General features: G+C 40.1%; 1 protein-coding gene across 6 annotated transcripts in view; it reads right to left on the bottom strand.

The window, feature by feature from the left end:
- The window catches only part of si:dkeyp-23e4.3 (rho GTPase-activating protein 7), a 190296-nt gene that overhangs the window by 49781 nt on the left and 126045 nt on the right, over window positions 1-14470 (bottom strand). The window contains exon 1 of one of the 6 annotated variants that reach the window (XM_068043863.1): window positions 338-555. The exons of the other annotated variants lie outside the window; for them this stretch is intronic. Within the exon in view, the coding sequence (XP_067899964.1) occupies window positions 338-350 (13 nt within the window). The 5' untranslated portion in view covers window positions 351-555. Of the gene's footprint in view, window positions 1-337; window positions 556-14470 lie in introns of those variants that run through there. 6 annotated transcript variants of the gene reach the window in all.

Below are 14470 nucleotides of genomic sequence, written 5' to 3'. Positions count from 1 at the left end.
ATCATTAAATGATTGAAAAGATACTATGTATTGGTAACTGGAGCTATAAAGTATGAGTAATTAAAAAGAGCGATAAAAAAATTAAAGATTTTTCAAAGTTGTCACATTTATTTTTGTTTCTCAAGATTGAATCCTATATGCTACTAAATCATGACTATTTTAATACCATATTTTAAAATGGGTGTATCTTTTAATTTATTCAATTACTCCCTTGTTCGTTCTACCAGCAATTCAGTAAATCTCAAACCAGCTACGTTTCAAAAGCAGGAATCTCATAACATCGTAACAGTTTTAAATTAATTTGCTAGAAGAAAAAAAGTATTCAGTAGATACTCACGCTTTATAATCATCTTACTGAGAGGGCTCACACGAATATGAAAGTTTTGTAGAGGTACCAAGACTCCTGCTCAATGAATTTAAACAGAAATCTTTTCTTACGTTAACATGTCACAAAAAAATAAAAGCTCATGTCCTTGTAGTTTAGGAAGTTCCTGAAGGTTTCACATTCAATCTTAAATTCAAGTGATTTTACTTCCTTCCACCAAAAGTAAAAGATTTTTTTGTTTGCCCTCACCACCACCCCACTCCTTACAAAGACATTACTTTGCAGCACACTCCTGCAGATTCCCTGCACAGCTGGTGTATGACTTAAGCTCCAGCATTGGCATGAACACTTACTGGACTTTTCCATTTGTGACTCAGGGGTAATGAGCTGTCAAATTTAAGTGGGTACTCTCAGAATTCTCATACCGCTTAAAACAGATTGTAAAACGACATCCAGTTGCTTCTGAAAATATAGGAAACCTTTCCAATTGATTCAGGAAGTTGGTGCGTATAATTAAAAGAAACACAGTAGAGTATTTTTGTTCTAGTGTGACCCTTTTCTACAGTGGAACATCCGACGAGTATACAGAAAATGAATTACTACCTATAGAATGGAAGAGAACGGTCATCCCCCAGCTGACCAGCACCTGCACCAAAGAGACTTTACCTTCAGGGCTAATGGATTGCTTTGGAGGTATAGATTAATGGTTGCACTTAATTCAATAATCTCATTCAGTAAAACCAGAAGAATATGGTCATAATAATGTGAACTGGAGTTTATTTTTTAAAAAGACTGTGTGTTAAAGAAAAGTCACTTTACCAATATTATAATCAGCTCCTGCCATCCAGAAATAGTTCTTACTCTACAAGGTCCAGAAATGGCTACAAATCACCAAAGTTCAGAAAAAGCAAATTTATAAAAATCAATTAAAAAGAATGCAACCCGGGATACAAAAAGTTCCAGGAGTGAGATTGATTTGATTAGACACAAAAAAGTAGAATTTTGCCGTGCATTTAAAATTATAGCTGGTGCTAATATATAATTATAATTGAGAACTGAAACTTGTAGCCTGGTAGCTATGAAAGCTCCTTGTGTCAGAGATAGGAGTAGCTGTGAATGCAGGGTAAAACTTGTTATACTTGCTCCTGGGTTGTCCCCAATAGAAAACTGGTGGAAAAAAGGTACAGAAAATATTTGCATAATACAAAATAAAAAGAAATTCAATACTATACACTAATTTCATTATATCTGGGAGGTTTCATGTAGATTATTAAGTGCAATTGATGGGATGTCGATGAACCCAAATCTAACCTAAAGAGAAGTTTCTAAAAAATTTGAAACCTTTCATATTTAAATCCGTAAAAGTAGAAGGAATAGAAGGGAAATCCAAACATATAACTGATAAGTATTTCAGTAAATCTGTATTTATGTTCTTCGTCTTTGTGAATATTTACAAGTATTGTTGCAATCCAAAACTTCAATTAATACAACGTACATTTATATAAGTACTTTTAATCTGGTAAAATGTCCCAAGGTGCTTCACAGCAGCACTATCAAATAAAAATTTGAAATCATGTCACATAAGGAGATATTAGAACATGTAACTAAAAGCTTTGTCAGAGAGATGGGTTTTAAGGAATGTCTTAAAGAAAAAAGAGGTAGCGGGAAACAGAGGCCTAGGGAGGGAATTCCAGTGCTTAGGTCCTAGGTAGCTGAAGGTACAGTTGGCAATGTTGGAATGATGAAAATCAACGATGCACAAGAGACAAGAATTGGAAGAGCACAGAGATCTCAGAGGGTTGCAGAAGGTTAGAGATAGGGGAGGCTGAGGCCATGGAGGGATTTGAAAACAAGTGAGAATTTTAAAATTGAGGCATTGCTAGAGCAGGACAGTGAGCACAAGGGCATAGATGAATGGGACTCAAGTTAGAATACTGTAGCATAATGCACCCAAAAACTACAATAGGCATGGAGAGTGAGTAGCTGTGAAGGACTCTAAGAAAGGTAAAAACATGTTGTTATTAGATTACAAAGAAACTAGGAGCAGGAGTAGGCCATTCAACCCTTTGAGCCTGCTCCACCATTCATTATGATCATGACTAATCATCCAACTCAGTAACCTGTTCCCGCTTTCTCCCCATATCCTTTGATCCCTTTCGCCCCAAGAGCTATATCTAACTCCTTCTTGAAAATATACAATGTTTTGGCCTCAACTGCTTTCTGTGGTAGCGAATTCCACAGGCTCACCACTCTCTGGGTGAAGTAATTTCTCCTCATCTCAGTCCTGAAAGGTTTACCCCGTATCCTTAGACTATGACCCCTGGTTCTGGACTCCCCAACCATCGGGAACATCCTTCCTGCATCTACCCTGCCAAGTCCTGTTAGAATTTTATAGGTTTCTATGAGATTCCCCCTCACTCTTCTGAACACCAGCGAATATAATCCTAACCGACTCAATCTCTCCCCTTATGTCAGTCCCGCCATCCCAAGAATCAATCTGGTAAACCTTCGCTGCACTCCCTCTAGAGCAAGAGCATCCTTCCTCAGATAAGGAGACCAAAACTGCACACAATATTCCGGGTGTGGCCTCACCAAGGTCCTGTATAATTGCAGCAAGACATCCCTGCTCCTGTACTTGAATCCTCTCGCTATGAAAGCCAACATACCATTTACCTTTTTTACTGCCTGTTGCACCTGCATGCTTACGTTCAACGACTGGTGTGCGAGAACACCCAGGTTTCACTGCATGGTCCCCTCTCTCAGTTTATAGCCGTTCAGATAATAATCTGCCTTCCTACATTTATCTACATTATGCTGCATCTACCATGCATTAGCCCACTCACTCACTTGTCCAAATCACCCTGAAGCCTCTCTGCATTCTCCTCACAACTCACCCTCCCACCCAGTTTTGTGCCATCTGCAAATTTGCAGATATTACATTTAGTTCCCTCTTCTAAATCATTAATATATAGTGTGAATAGCTGGGGTCCTAGCACCAATCCCTGCGGTACCCCACTAGTCACTGCCTGCCATTCGGAAAAAGACCCGCTTATTCTTACTCTTTGTTTCTTGGCTGCCAACCAATTTTCTATCCATTGCAATGCACTACCCCCAATTCCATGCGCTTTAATTTTGCATGCTAATGTCTTTTGTGGGACTTTGTCGAAAACCTTCTGAAAGTCCAAATAAACCGCATCCACCGGCTCCCCCCTCATCAACTCTACTAGTTACATCCTCGAAGAATTCTGGTAGATTTGTCAAGCATGATTTCCCTTTCGTAAATCCATGCTGACTCTGTGTTTCTACCACTGTTCTCCAAGTGCTCTGCTGTAAAATCTTTTATAATGGACTCTAGAATTTTCCCCACTACCGACGTCAGGCTGACTGGTCTATAATTCCCTGTTTTCTCTTTACCTCCCTTTTTAAATAGTGGGGTTACATTAGCTACCCTCCAATCTGTAGGAACTGTTCCAGAGTCTATAGAATCTTGAAAGATGACCACCAATGCATCCACTATTTCTAGGGCCACTTCCTTAAGTACTCTGGGATGTAGATTATCAGGCCCTGGGGATTTATCGGCCTTCAATCCCATCAATTTCCCCAACACCATTTCTCTACTAATACTGATTTCCTTCAGTTCCTCTCTCTCACTAAACCTCGTGTTCCCCAACTTTTCTGGTATAATATTTGTGTCTTCCTTTGTGAAGTCAGAACCAAAGTATGCATTTAGTTGGTCAGCCATTTCTTTGTTCCCCATAATAAATACCCCTGTTTCTGACTGTAAGGGACCTACATTTGTCTTCACCAATCTTTTTCTTTTCACATACCTATAGAAACGTTTCATCAGTTTTTATGTTTGGGGGTCTATATACAACGCCCACTAATGTTTTTTGTTCCTTCGTGTTTCTCAGCTTTACCCATACGGGTTCCACATCGTCAGAGCCAATATCCTTCCTCGCTATTGCGTTAATTTCCTCTTTAACCAGCAATGCAACTCCACCGCCTTTTGCTTTTTTTCTGTCCTTCCTAAATACTGAATACCCCTGGATGTTCATTTCCCATCCCTGGTCACCCTGCAGCCATGTCTCCATCATCCCGAATATATCATACTTGTTTGCATCTATTTGCGTGATTAATTCATCCACTTTATTGCGAATGCTCCGCGCGTTAAGGCACAAAGCCTTAAGGCTTGTCTTTTTCACATTACTTGTCCCCTTCCCACTATTTTTCACTGTGGTCCTGTTTGATTCTGGCCCTTGATTTCTATGCCAATCACTTTTCTTATTCCCCTTACTGTCTTTTGCTCTTGCCATTGACATCCCCTCCTCGGACTCCTTGCAAAGGTTCCCATCTCCCTGCCATTTTAGTTTAAACCCTCCCCAACCACTCTAGCAAATACTCCCCCAAGGACATCAGTCCCGGTTCTGCCCAGGTGTAACCTGTCCAGTTTGTACTGGTCCCACCTCCCCCAGAACCGGTCCCAATGTGCCAGGAATCTAAAACCCTCCCCTTCACATGATCTCTTCAGCCACGTACTCATCCGATATATCTTGCTGTTTCTACTCTGACTAGTACGTGGCACTGGTAGCAATCCTGAGATCACTACGTTTGAGGTCCTACTTTTCAACTTACTTCCTAACTCCCTATATTCTGCTTTTAGTACCTCTTCCTTTTTTTTTTTTAAAACCTACGTCGTTTGTAATCAATGTGCACCACGACCACTGGCTGTTCACCCTCCCCCTTCAGAATGTCCTGTAACCGCTCTGAGACATCCTTGACCCTAGCACCAGGGAGGCAACATACCATCCCGGAATCTTGTTTGCGGCCACAGAAACGCCTATCTATTCCCCTTACAATTGAATCCCCTATAACTATTGCATTCCCACACTTTTTACTCCTAACCTGTGCAGTCAACAGTGGTCAAACAAACTGGGCTGTTGCTGCTGCTGGTTTCCCCTGAGAGGCCATTCCCCCCAACAGTATCCAAAGCAGTATATCTGTTTTGTAGGAGAATAGCCACAGGAGATTCCTGCACTGCCTGCCTAGTCCTCTTGCTCTGCCTGAGGGTCACAAATTCCCTTGCTTCCTGAGGAGCCCAAGCCTGCGGTGTGACCACCTATCCACGATACTCTCCGCCTCGCGGATGCTACACAGTGTCCTCAGCTACCACTCCAGCTCTGAAACCCGGGCTTCCAGGAGCTGCAGCCACTTCCTGCACACATGCTGGTCCCGGGCATTGGAATTGTTCCCGACTTCCCACATAGAGCACGAGGAGCACACCACGGCTTTGAGCTCTCCTGCCATGACTTAACCCTTTAAATTAAACCTTTTGGAAGATGCTTAATATCAATTACTCTAGGGCCATTCTTCCCTGGTCCTCGTTACTACAGAACTCCCTAAAAAACAATTATATATGAAAATAAACTGTAGACCTTTCTTACCTTAGTTACTAAGCCAGCTATTTAGATAGATGTTGGGTAAAATGTATTGCTAGAAATGTGAGCTTTGGAAAATTGAGTAAAGAGAAATGGTGAAATGTAAAAAGGATCAGTAAAGTCTTGGGGTTCAGATACACAAATCTTTATAATGGAGCAAAGGTTAAAGAAATATGACATCTTAGATTTTCTAAATAGAACCATGGAGTACAAAAGCAAAGAGAATGTTAAACCAAATTATTAGCTTAGCCACCGTTATATTAACGTCCCCAATAAGATGTCCTACTTTAGAGAGGGAGTCATAGAATCGTTACAGTGCAGAAGGAGGCCATGCGTCCCATCGTGTTTGCACTGGTTCTCTGAAAGAGCAATTCCCTCAGTTCCATTCCCCTGCCTTCTCCCCGTAACCCTGCATATTCTTCCTTTTCTCCTAACTGTTTAATTCCCGTTGGAATGCTTCAGTTGAACCTGCCTCCACCACGTTCTCAGGAAGCGCATTCCAGACCTTAACCAAATAAAAACAAAAAGTGCTGAAAATTCTCAGCAGGCCTGGCAGTATCTGGAGAGAGAAGCAAAGTTTCAGGTCTGTGACCTTTCATCAGAAACCTGACCATTCCAGACCTTAACCATTCGCTGCGTGAAAAGGTTTTTCCTCACGTCGCTTTGGCTTCTCTTAAATAATTTAAATCTGTGCCCTCCCATTCTCGATCCTTTCATGAGTGGGAATAATTTCTCTATCTACTCTGCCCAGACCTCTCATGATTTTGAATACCTCTATCAAATCATCTCTCAGCCTTCGCTTCTCCAAGGAAAACAGTCCTAATTTCTCCAATCTATCTTCATAACCGAAATTCCTCATCCCTGGAACCATTCTTGTGAATCTTTTCTGTACTCCCCAACGCCCTCACGTCTTTCCTAAACCGCAGCGCCCAGAACTGGACGCAATACTCCAGCTGGGGCCAAACTAGTGTCTTGTACAAGTTCAACATAACTTCCTTGCTCTTGTACTCTATGCCCCTATTAATAAAGCCCAGGATACTGTATGCTTTATTAACCACTCTCTTAACCTGTCCTGCCACCTTCAATGACTTATGCACATATACACCTAGGTCCCTCTGCTCCTGCATCCACTTTAGAATTGTATCCTTTATTCTATATTGTCTCTTCCTCCAGCCCTAAAAACACCCATTAACCACTACTTGCTTTCCTATCACTCAGCCATGTTGCTGCTGACACTTTTATTCCATGAGCTACAAGTTTGCTCACAAGTCTGTTGTGTGGCACTGTATCAAATGCTTTTTGAAAGTCCACGTACACCACATCAACCCTCTCTGTTAGCTCCTCAAAAACCTCCAGCAAGTTAGTTAAACATGTTTTTCCCTTAAGAAAAGCCAGCATGGATTTCTCAAGTCAAGTCAGGACTTTAGGTACAAGACAACACTGAATAAACAGGAATTCTACGCATTAGAACGACGATTAAAAAGGCATTCATAATTCTGAATGCATAAAATAAATCGGGCAAATTCATTTTCACTGCTTCACAAGGTGGTAATGAGAAGGCATAAATTGAAGATCACCAAATTAATGAAGGAAGAGATTAGAAACATTTTCTGCAGAGGTAGTTAAATTCCCCATCAAACAATGGCAGAAATGAATCTACATTTGCTTTTAAAATGAAAGTAGATAAATGCTTAAAGAAGAAAATATTAAAAGAGCAAGGGAAAGAGCATGGGAATGGGACTAAATGGATAACTCGGAGAAATGGCATGGGTCAAATGACCTCTTTCTGTTCTGTAAAATTCTATGACTTTAGTGTCCTTTGAAGCCTCTTGCTAAGCTTTCTTATTCACGTTTGACTGAGTCTCCAATATTCTTAAACATTTTTTTTGTTACAAAATCTGGAAATTAGAAAAAGCTAGCATCCATAAAGTTACTATAATGCAGTCAGACTGGTCGTAAAAACCCAACTGGCTCACTGCTGTCCTTTTTGGAAAGAAACCCGTCATCATTACCTGGTTTGGCCTATATGTGATTAAAGTTTCACACCAACATGGTCAGCTCTTAATTGCCATCGGAGATGGCTTGGAAAACCAAACCACTCAGTTTTTTCAAAACTCCAACCCAGTGGCTCAAGGCAGCAGTGGCCTTCTCAAGGGCCACGAAGGGATATCCTTTCCATAGAACCACTGCAGTTGCATTGAAGGGTTAATTTTCAGATGTTTATTACACAATTAAGAATGTTTGATAACCCCTAATCTAGCAGAGGAAGGCAGATGGTTTCCCAATGGAACAGCAATATTTGGGAGTTGGAAGTTGGGACAGATTTTTAAAAACAGGGCTCAATCAGGATTCATAACAATTCTGGTTTTCATCCCCTTGAACCCAATAAAAATGGGCCATTTTTCATATGTGAGGGATTTATTCTGTGCAAACAGTAGCGGTCAGAATAAATAAGCTTCCTTTTTTTAAAAAAAAAAGTTGCATACAAAAACTTCAAAAATAACTGAAAGTAGCTGCCATCCAGCAAATGCAATCTTTAGTGTCATGACACAATAAAAGGGTTAAATAATAGTGAGTGTCACAAGACAGCTTGCACGCAACTCAAATTCAACCATGGCTAATTCAGTTTATGCACTAAGCTACTGCTTTGTAACTGAACCTTCGCACAAAAATGGGACGCAGCTGCCCAAAGTAGTTTGTATTGTTCATCGGCTCACTTTCCTAGAGATTAATCTCTATGGATCCAGAAGGCAAATTGGCCAGATGCATGGCTGGCTGACATCACGTTCATCCATCCATCAGTAAATATTCTAAGAGACACCTGCTGTCTCTGGGGATTGATTTGACTATTGATTTCCCCCCATTGTTATTAGGTAGCGATGTGGTGCACAGAACCACTTGTGGGTGTTTGATTTGTAAATGTTTCAATATATTTGACCTTTAAAGGATTTCGGTATTGCTCTACCCAAGCGTAAATCTAATCAGGGTGAAGGTTTCAGTGAACAGCTGTTTGGGATGCAGTACAGAGAAAGAATTGCTCCATGATTCACATCAAACATTTTAAGAGTTGAAATTAAATATAAGCAAAAGATTACTTTTTGACACTATTTTATGTAGTGATAGGATGTAAAGTCATTGCCACAATTTCCCTATGCGTTGAGTTATTGATCAGACACAGATAGAACAATTTTTTTAAAAGCAGCAAAGAAAGGGATGATCTTGGATATTGATTTGCATAGCATCAATTTCTTAGTAATGTTATAAGTGGATACTTGACAAATTGTAGCATTGGGCGTATTGTGCAGCACAGTGACTAAACACTTTTACCCCCAGGCCATCAATAAGATGAAAGTCTCTTTTTGCTAGCTGAAATAGTCCAAAGCAAGATGAGCTTCAATAGTCCAACTGATTTCTTACTATGCACAACAGCACAATTCAGCATTATGACACTAAATTGCCACTCTCATTTAAAGAGGCCACAAGGATTGTTGAGGTGGGCAATGAAACATCGCACTAGCGCAGAAGATGATGCCATTCTACAGTTGGAGTTAAAGCATGTCTAACGCCCCCCTGCTGGAGTACACACGGGCTGGAACCAGTGTAACCCTCTTGGGCTGTATGTTTGACATGAAATGTATATTGTAAATATAACCTGTAATTGAGGTGCCTCACTACACTTACAGACTGCTACATAATGTAATGAAAGATATTGACTGTATTGCACTTTATGTAATGTCAAATTTGAACAGTTATGTAATATACTTTTACAAATGTTATGACAAAAGTATATTTTGGGGAAAAATGTTGTTGGATTAAAGTAGAGGATGCTTTATACTACATCTGGGGTATGTTATGGGTAAACTGGGAATGCTCAGTATGGACGACTAGTTACCAAAAGCAGAATAGTATCACATTCTCCACCTTGAACATCCCTTTCCTTGATGAGCATAAATTTCACCAAAGGAACACAATATAAAAAAAAAAACAGTATTCTAAAACTTTAACCACTATTTATGAAAGTCACTTTCTAGCTTAAGTATACCTCAGTTACTGAAAAGATTTGAAGGGATCCTATCCATTCAGCTATTGGACAGTTTAGTTTATCCCATGCCCTAATAGACCAATCACAAAAGAAATTTTTTCCCCCCAGAACTCAAGCATATAGTTCTCAAATTTTCATTTTCAGAATTTATCTTTTGAGAAATGAGTGCAATACCTGCTTAACAGAATGCCTTGTACGTTAATGGAACATCAGGTTAGCACACAGTGTGGTATTCCCCCACCTTCCCCCTTCCAAGCACACTTATTGAAGTCATAGAAACATAGAAGAATCACAGAAAATTACAGCATGGGAGGAGGTCATTCAACCCATCACGTCCACACCAGCTGATAAATAGCCATCCAGCCTAATTGCACTTTCCAGTTTTTGGTCTGTAGCCCTCTAGATTACGGCACTTCACCTGCATATCCAAGTAACATTTTAAAATGTTATCAGAGTTTCTGCCTTTATCATCCTTTCAGACAGTGAGATCCAGATCTCCATCACCCTCTGGTGAAAAAATTTCCCCTCTAATCCCCACCTTAAATCTCTGCCCCCTGATTATAGACCCTTTAACCAAGGGGATTAGAGCCTTCCTAGCAATGATTGTTACCATCCTAATCCTTTATCAGTGAAGATAACTATGACAAAGTCTCTTTCTGATCAGGTCAAAGAATTACATCTAACAATGTTAAATAATAAACTAAGAGCCACTTAGTTTAACCCATTCAATACCCATCCACTTGCATAGAGTTAAAATTGGCAACTTAACACTCAAATGAGTGTGCGTCAATTCTGTGGAGTTATGTTGCAGTTGTTGCTGTAAATGAAGAATTTCAACTAAGAAAGGGAGCATTCAAAAGGAAGGAATTTTTTTTTGCTCCAATGCAGTTTCTAGCATTTCAGTAAAGGTGCTTTCTGGGGTTTTCCATAGGGACCTTTTTAAAAAAAAAATCACAGGTTTTTGGTAAACTGCAATTAAATAAAAAGGGGGTAGATATAAAACATTTACAGCAGGAAAAGAAAAAAGAACGGAAGGCAAGAGAAAAAAAGTATTTACATAATTCCTTTCACAGTCTCAAAACATTGCAAAGAACTGAGAAGTAACTAAGTACCAGTGATGCACAGGAATAGTTTGGCTTACACGGCAGCCAAAAAGTCCCACAATTAAGGTAGGTTATTGAACAGTGTTACGACCAGGTGAGAAAGGTGTCTAAGGTTCCTTCTCAGCCTTCACTTGGTCTTACCATAACAGGGTTTAATTTTAAACACCGTGTTTTTAGCTCCACCTTGGTGAATCCCTGTTCACTGCTTTCCAATTATAAGGCAAAAGAAACCAGCAGGCTTTCTCAGGTTTAAAGAAAAGTTGAAATTTATTAAACTTAAATTCTAATTCAGTTAACGCCTTTGGATACACGATGTGCCCACGCTGGCACGCATACACGATAAATGCAAATAGAGACAGAAAAGAGAAGAAAAATAAAGTGGAAAAGTTTGAGGCAATATCTGAAGAGTTTTTGTTACGGTCCTTCATGCTCACTGTAGAGTCCTTGATTGTAGGTAGCTCTTACTTCTCGTTGGGGCCCCAGTATTCTTCTTAAACCTTGTTTGCTGTAGGAGACTTTTCTCTCTTGGGATTCATGTGGCTTCAGTGGATTCAGAGGCTTGTGGGAAAGAGGTGGGAGCAGACAGGAGAGAGATCTTCTCAGTCCAAGCGCAAACAGACACTTTTAGTTCAAACTGTTTGTGCAATTCAGAAAAATCCAGGTTGCCAAGCAGGTTAGTCATGTGACTAACTGGTCTGACCACATCTTGGCTTGCATCACCTTAGCAGTCTCTGGAATGCTACTCTTACACGCAATACCTGGTGATTGAGGCTCATTGTGAATTGAATGGGTCAGGGAATGGCCCTTCATCCTTCCAATCACCGTCTGTTAATATGCAAATATGTTTTCCAGCCACGGCTGATCTGTTTAACAAGTCCTTTCTTCACTCCAGTAACAGTTTAATATAAATATTCATGACAAAATTAATGTGCCTCATTTGTGGCAGGTGGGGGCCTAGCATGATGCCAGTTATTCTGCATTCCTGACACAAGTGGAGGGAAGAATGTTAGCCAAGATAGGGTTAGGTGAAGTAGACTGAGAGGAGGCTTGTGTGGAGCATAAACACAGACAACCCAGGAGGAATAGGCCTTTCAACATGTTTGGTCATTCAATTAGATCATTCCTGATATGTATCTTAGAACCACCCAAGGCAGATAGATGGAATTGTGATTTAAGTTCTAAAGACAGACTCCCTGTGCTTCTTTAAATAGCAGCATAGAATCTTTTATGCCAACCTAAACAGATGACACATTCTAACAACCTAGCACTCCCTTTGTACTGCACTGAAATGCCAGTCTAGACTATTTGCTTAAATATTAGTTAGAAAGTTGTGAATGCAAACCCCACTTTGAGACAGGGCTGCTACCACCGAGCCAAAATGACAGTCAAAAATACCAACCTAGAGGCAGCTTAAGTCAAGTTAAGTTAGAGTCAGACCTTTCAGGAGTGAAATTAGGAAACCCCTCTACACACAATGAGAGGTAGAATTTTTGAAACTCTCTTCTGCAAATGGCAAGTGATGCTAGATCAATTGTTAATTTTAAATCTGAGATAGATTTTTGTTAACCAAATGTATTGAGGGATATAGGGCAAAGGTTTGTATATGGTGTCAAGAAAACATGCTATGCTGAATGAGGACATTCACTGTTTATAAAGGAATAAACCCTATTGCAGTCAAGCAAGGAGAAAGACAAGATGAGAGCCTTGTGATCCCTCCTCAGCTGATCGTTAGGTTGCAGATCAACCATGATCTCAATGAATGGCCAACTCCTGTTCCTATAGGTTTTTCCCACAAACGAGATATACCCCTTCCCGACACAGAAATCTGACAAAGCTGAAGGATAAGAAAGTATTTTGTAAATTGTTGCTCGCCTTCAGGAACACAATGTCATTTTTGGGCAAAAAGAATATGGAGAAAATGTGTTCTCATTGTGCCGTTGTTAGCGCAGGCATATGTTGATTTCCCAGGGGCAGGTAGCACAATAGGCCATTACCTGCATGGTTGCCTGCTCCAGTGAATCAAGGGATATGGGAAGAAAGCGGGAACAGGGTACTGAATTAGATGATCAGCCATGAACTTTTTTGAATGGCAGAGCAGGCCCGAAGGGCCAAATGGTCTACTCCTGCTCCTATTTTCTATGTTTCTAGTTTCTATGAATCAAGTGACGCTGTGCTAACAAATTTCTACCCTCATGGTAACTATTTTCAACATTCAGCATCAGCATCAAGCAGTCCCAGATCTCATCCTGTGCGGGTTAGGTGCAGACTAAAGTATAAGTTTTGCCTGAAGAATATTGATTAACCTCAGCTTCAGAGGAACACCCCTATTGTGACTAATTCATATCAGTTATCAGATAGCATTAAATTAAAATTAAATTTGTCAGATTTATGCTGTGATCTCCTGAGCTTAAAATTGGCTGCACTTATTTCTCAATAAATGCCCGTGACTGAGAGAGACACGAAACTTCCATTCAATCATCCAGAGATGGATTCAAATTCCATTCCTAGAGATGGAAAGACAATGTCATGACCAAACATGAAAACCAGCTTGATTTTGCTTGCATTTTTAATGAAAAGATAAAAACATTAGGGGAGTCATGAAAAAGAGATCACACATCTCACACTGCATCAACATTGGTTTACAGACTTAGCAAATTGTTCCTATAAATCAGTGGCTCACAAACAGTGCCAGCAAAGATCTTGAGGTAAAAATATATTATTTACATAGTATTAGATACCAGGTACAATCTATGGACTCTTTTAGGGAATAATGCAGGAACCCTGTGCTGATTACAATAGGATTTATAGAAGAACATAAGAAATAGAAGCAAGAGTACACCACGTTGTCCCTCGAGCACACTCCACCATTCAATATCATGGTGGATCTGCTGCCTCAACTCCACTTTCCTGCCTGCTCCCCATATCCCTCGATTCCCTGAGGTATGAAAATTCTATCTCAACCAGAGCCATCTGGAGTAGAGTATTCCAAAGATTCATAAACTTCTGAGTGAAGAAATTTCTCATCTTAATCCTAAATAATTGACCCCTTATCCTGAGACTCAGATATACACAATCAAATGCCTTAATTCAAGTCTATACGGAGATGCTGCTTTAAGACAAAGATTAAGTTACAGAAGCAATCTAAGCAAGTACTGGATGACGACTTAATCCATAAACAGACAGTACAGGTTTAATGATTTAAGGAGGTACTTGGAGTATGATCATGTAGGCTATTGGACAAGAAACTTGCATTTACATAGCCCCTTTCACAACCTCAATATCCAAAGTACTTTACAGCCATTGAAGTACATTTGAAGCATAGTCGCTGTTGTAATGTAGGAAACACAGCAGCCAATTTGGGCACAGCAAGAACTCACAAACAGCAATGTGATAATGAGCAGATAATCACTTTTAGCGATGTTGATCAAGGGATAAATATTGGCCAGGACACTGGGAAGAACTCACCTGCTCTTCAAACTAATGCCATGGGATCTTTCTGTCAACTTGAGAAAGTAGATGTGGCATTGGTTTAATGGTGCATCTGGATCCAGAAGACCTTGGGTAA

Source organism: Heterodontus francisci, chromosome 12, assembly GCF_036365525.1.
Source record: "Heterodontus francisci isolate sHetFra1 chromosome 12, sHetFra1.hap1, whole genome shotgun sequence".
Lineage (NCBI taxonomy): Eukaryota > Metazoa > Chordata > Chondrichthyes > Heterodontiformes > Heterodontidae > Heterodontus > Heterodontus francisci.
Note: the sequence above shows the minus strand (reverse complement) of the source record. Positions and strands in the feature narration are given on the sequence as shown.